The 5,027-nt window shown below is 43.8% G+C and overlaps 1 protein-coding gene across 1 annotated transcript; it reads right to left on the minus strand.

Annotated features, from left to right (window-relative positions):
- Positions 1 to 615: 615 nt before the first annotated feature.
- On the minus strand, positions 616 to 1,442 carry LOC109340867 (cellulose synthase A catalytic subunit 3 [UDP-forming]-like). Its single transcript, XM_019578630.1, has one exon. It carries the CDS (start codon positions 1,329 to 1,331, stop codon positions 816 to 818), a length of 516 nt encoding a protein of 171 aa, XP_019434175.1. The 5' UTR covers positions 1,332 to 1,442; the 3' UTR covers positions 616 to 815.
- Between the last annotated feature and the right edge of the window lie 3,585 nt (positions 1,443 to 5,027).

The following is a 5,027-nucleotide window of genomic DNA, read 5'->3' on the forward strand; positions in this document are numbered from 1 at the left end:
TCATCTAAAATATACCTAACATATAAAACTTTAAACCAATTTTCTACACTTTATCTTTCTTTTTGTTTCACACTTTCTATCCCATGACGTCATCTATCACATTCTTCCTTTTTTCCCTATATTTTTCTTTTCTAAACTTTCTACACCAAAACCTTGGGATAAATATTTTCCACTAAATCATATTAATTTTATCTCTTACTATTACCCTTTTTGTATTCCCCATTGACTCCTATAAATATATCCACTTCCCCCTTCATCTTTTCTATATGCTTAATGGTACAACATTATTATCTTTCATTCTTTCTAGTTATTCTATAGTTACTAACCTTCATTTCCCTTCATTATCTTCTATAACTTTGCAGAAGCTTGTTATTGAGGTTTGTTCTTAAGAAGCACTCAGTTTGTGTTAGATCTACAACATATCATGGACGACATCATCGATGGCTGTTCCATTGCACTCAGGTATATTATTAGACACCAATTTTATCACCTATTTTCTTTTTTTAGAATCAGGAACAGCATCATGTAGAACTATATATAAATTTGTGTGACACACTACATTATATATGAGGAAGCTTCTAATATGAGTTTAAAGCATATAACAGTTTCTCCATATAACTTTAAAGCATATTCATTCAAAGTCATGCATACAAAAAAATAACCTTACAAAGTTCAGTTCTAGTTTGATTTCTTCTGCATCTGCTATATAAACTACACATGGCGTGAACATGCATAAACATACATAAAAGTTAAACCCAAAACTACTTAAAATCCGAAACAAAACACTGCCCCCAAGAAAGATCTTTGTTTTTGGTCTAGCAGTTAATTCCACACTCCTCAATATTAGGACCGGTGACTCTTGTAGCAAAGGGATTGACTCGGACCCACAACAGAGAGAAAATGGACGCAAGTAGAATGGACCAGACTACAACGATGGTCGGCGTTCGTTTTTGGCGTCCCATGAGACCTTTAAGGAAGAGATAGAGATGGATGATGACCCAAAATGCAAAGAAAAGCTTACCAAAGAGGGGACCCCATGATTGGTAACCACTGTTAATGGCATTGGAGATGCCTGCAATAACCCCTACCAGGTTTATGACAAGAAGAGTTGAGGGTGGAACGAGAAGAGCTGTCCATTTGAAAATGTAGAGTTCTGCAAAGTCTCCGTCTTCATCGGATGCCTTGGAGGTAACAGTGAAGTTGGTGTCAATTCCAGCAAGCACTTTGAGTAAACCTTGGAATACAGCGAAAAGATGCGCCGAGACACCACCGATAACCCAAAACTGTTCGTTTCTCCACCACTCGTCAAGTCCAACACCACTCCACCTCATCTCGAGTATTCCGGTTGTGAAGATGGTAATAAAGAGAGAGATAAACCATAAACTTGCAAGGTAACTAATCTGCAAGCAAATTCAAAGAAGTTATATGTTTCCATAAGAAGTTTCAAAGAATGATTATTCGAAAACAAGGAAGAATTACAATTTAAGATGTCCTAGTTAATATATAACCAAAAAGAATGATTATTCAAAATATAACATTAACCATGTATGGATATTCTTAATTACTCAATAGATAACTGTTCTTTTCCAAGAACACAAAGGTACGGATAATGGTTGATCAGATGCTGAAGATGGAGAAGAGGATAGACGTCAAAGTAGCAAGATGAGGTAGGAGAGTTGGACCCGCCGGTGGAGGTACCTGAAAAGGTTCTCCGACGATCAAGTCAGTGTATGAACTAAGTGTATGGGAATATGAGAATAATAAAGGCAGAGAGTAGTAGAGTGAGTAATGCTAAAGAGTAAAGATGTTAAGATACTTCCTGTTGGTAGAGTTCCTTATTTATAGAGGGGAGAGTTGACTTTGGGCTCTTGGCAGATAGTGCAACACGTGGCCGACCAAAGGTATTGTCGGGGGTTGCTTTTCTCGTGTCAGGCAGTCCGTCAGGACCGTACGTTGTGCCACTCTTGTCTTTTAGCCTGTGGTTGGTTTGGTAGCCGTTCTATAACCTGTCTGTCGTGCTGGCAGGTGGGTTGGTGAGGTACAAGAGGCATGCCAGGGGATGTCTCTAAGGTCAACTTTGTCGGTCTCGGCAAGCGGGACCTACCTCGGCGACCAAGCATGCGTCTCTTCGGTTCGCCGGGTAGGAACAGTTGCCCCCATCTACCAGGATGCTGGGCGAGCATGTTGGGAGACTCTACACGAGCTTCACTCGACTTGGATTACTTGCGGTGGAACAGTTGCCCCCAGTCTGCCAGGATGCTGGGCGAGCATGTTGGGAGACTCTAACGATCGTCAAACGACCTCTTTCAGAGTGGTCTGGCTGAATGAGATTTGGCGATCTGAGATTGATGGGGCGTTGATTGAGCTGGCCAGGGCGCCAGGCGAGAACTGTTAGAGATGCCCCTCGACCCGGTGATTGTGTAACTGCGCGTATTGATCTATCTTGAGCAGCTAGGTGCTTCTTGAGATTTTATGACGTGTCTCTTTGGTTCCTCGCACCACGTGGTAGGTATTAATGACTTTGGGTAACATATCAGTTGGAGTGGGACGTTTCATCATTATCTACTGTGACCCTTGATGTCCGCCGAACTTTGTCGTGTCATGGGAGTGACCGCTGGTCATTCAAATGCCTGCACGTGGCATTACCTTTGGTTTCCGCCGAATTTTCCTAGTTTTTCGGGTTTCCGTTGGATTGCACTTGAGTGTTTTTCTACGGCCCTGATGAGAATGTGGATGGGCCTGGCCATTGGGCCCATGGTCCACGTTCTTCTAAAAATAGAGGGTCTTATGGCTTTTTCTCTTTTACGTATTTCCAAACCCCTGAATTCTTTCCGCAATTTCTTTGCTTCCAGCGTGATCTTCTTCGGGAGTCTTCCTATTTTCAGCTTCTTCAAAATCCAGGTAACACTCGTTTCTCATGGTTTTCATTTGTGATTACGAGTCTGATTCCGACGTGGAGATCCTTCCTGGACCTCCACCGTGTTTCCAAAAATCGCCGCCCTCGTCTTATGCATTGGTGTAGGTTCTTGAGCCGTTGAGCGTCGTCCCTCCTCATCCCAGAGGTGGAGGTGTAGAGTTTCACTGGAGAGGCGCTGACGATTACTTGGCCTCACTGCGTGCCAAGTATGGGTTCAATTTGAGTGATAGTTTTGAGTCTGAGTCTGATGACTCTTGTGATGGCAGGTTCATGACGTTGAGGACGTATAAGGCAAAGGCTCCTCAACTGCCCGTTCCGGCGGAGATGGCCGGGGAGGATTCCCGCTACTGGTGGGTTGATAGAGAGGTGCTCTAAACTCCTAGCACGTTCCCCTATGGGACTCCCCTCAACATACCTGTGGCCAAAGAAACTTTCCATGGTTTCGAGGCCAGCGCCCCTAGGTCGGGGGAGAGGGTCTGCAAATACACCTTCTTCCTTTACAAGGCGTACTGCTGGCGCTTGGGGCTTCACCTCCCCCTAGAGGAATGAGATATGCAAATTCTGGTGCACCTGCAGATTGCACCTAGCCAACTGACTCCAAACTCATGGGGGTTCATTCGGGCGTTTGAGATTATGTGCAAGGCGGCGAGCATCCATTGCACACTAAAGCTGTTCTTTTGGATGTTCCGCGTCGGACACCGTACCAATTCTGATGAAGATATGGAGGGTCGCAGTAGATCAATACGCGCAGTTACACAATCACCGGGTCGAGGGGCATCTCTAACCGTCCTCGCCTGGCGCCCTGGCCAGCTCAATCAACGCCCCTTCAATCTCAGGTCGCCAAATCTCATACAGCCAGACCACCCTGAAAGAGGTCGTTTGACGATCGTTAGAGTCTCGCAACACGCTCGCCCAGCATCCTGGCAGATTGGGGGCAACTGTTCCACCGCAAGTAATCCAAGTCGAGCGAAGCTCGTGTAGAGTCTCCCAACATGCTCGCCCAGCATCCTGGCAGACTAGGGGCAACTGTTCCTACCCGGCGAACCGAAGAGACGCATGCTTGGTCGCCGAGATAGGTCCCACGTGCCGAGACCGACAAAGTTGACCTTAGAGACATTCCCTGGCATGCCTCATGTACCTCATCAACCCACCTGCCAGCAAGACAGACAGGTTGCAGAACAGCTACCAAACCAACCACAGGCTAAAAGACAAGAGTGGCACAGCGTACGGTCCTGACGGACCGCCTGACACTTGAAAAGCAACCCTCGACAATACCCTTGGTCGGCCACGGCGTCGCACCACCTGCCAAGAGCCCAAAGTCAACTCTCCCTTCTATAAATAGGGATCTCTACCAATAGGAAGTATCTTAACCTCTTTACTCTTTAGCATTACTCACTCTACCACTCTCTGCCTTCATTATTCTCATATTCCCGTACACTTAGTTCATACACTGACTTGATCGTCGGAGAACCTTTTCAGGTACCTCCACCGGCGGTTCCAGCTCTCCTACCTCACCTTGCTACTTTGACGTCTATCCTCTTCTCCATCTTCAGCAGCTGATCAACCATTATCCGTACCTTTGTGTTCTAGGAAAGAACAGTAACCATCCTAAATAGGAAGTATGATCACTAGCACATCCTATAATTGTGATTATCAAGATAAGAGTCCCTCATGCCACATGTCACTTTCTCCTCCCCTTCATGCCACATGTCACTTTCTCCTTCCCTCGTGCCACATGTCACCTCCTTCTCACATATTTTTCTTCCTACTTTTTATATATTATATATTTTATATTTTATATTCTAATAATAATTTAATATTAATTAGTGATTGGTTCATGTCGCTACCCCACTAAAATTGAGTGTTTACAACATCTATGTTTTGTTATGTTAAAAAGTAATAGTCATTGAACATTAGATAAAATTGAAATCATTTTTCACATTCAAATTATTTCTTTAACTTAATCTATCTATATAATTTAATGTTTACCATTAATCTAAGAATAATTGTATTTTTTCACCTCATCAAAGTTTTTTGACATTTTTCGCACTGAATTTTAATATTACAGTTCAGATTCTTTGAATTTTAATTTTTCTCTATTAACAACATA

Source organism: Lupinus angustifolius, unplaced genomic scaffold, assembly GCF_001865875.1.
Source record: "Lupinus angustifolius cultivar Tanjil unplaced genomic scaffold, LupAngTanjil_v1.0 Scaffold_271_33, whole genome shotgun sequence".
Taxonomy (NCBI): Eukaryota; Viridiplantae; Streptophyta; class Magnoliopsida; order Fabales; family Fabaceae; genus Lupinus; species Lupinus angustifolius.

Bases quoted from the DNA above. Each gene is read 5' to 3' on its own strand.
- LOC109340867 (XM_019578630.1), bottom strand. From the start codon at position 1,331: ATGAGGTGGAGTGGTGTTGGACTTGACGAGTGGTGGAGAAACGAACAG.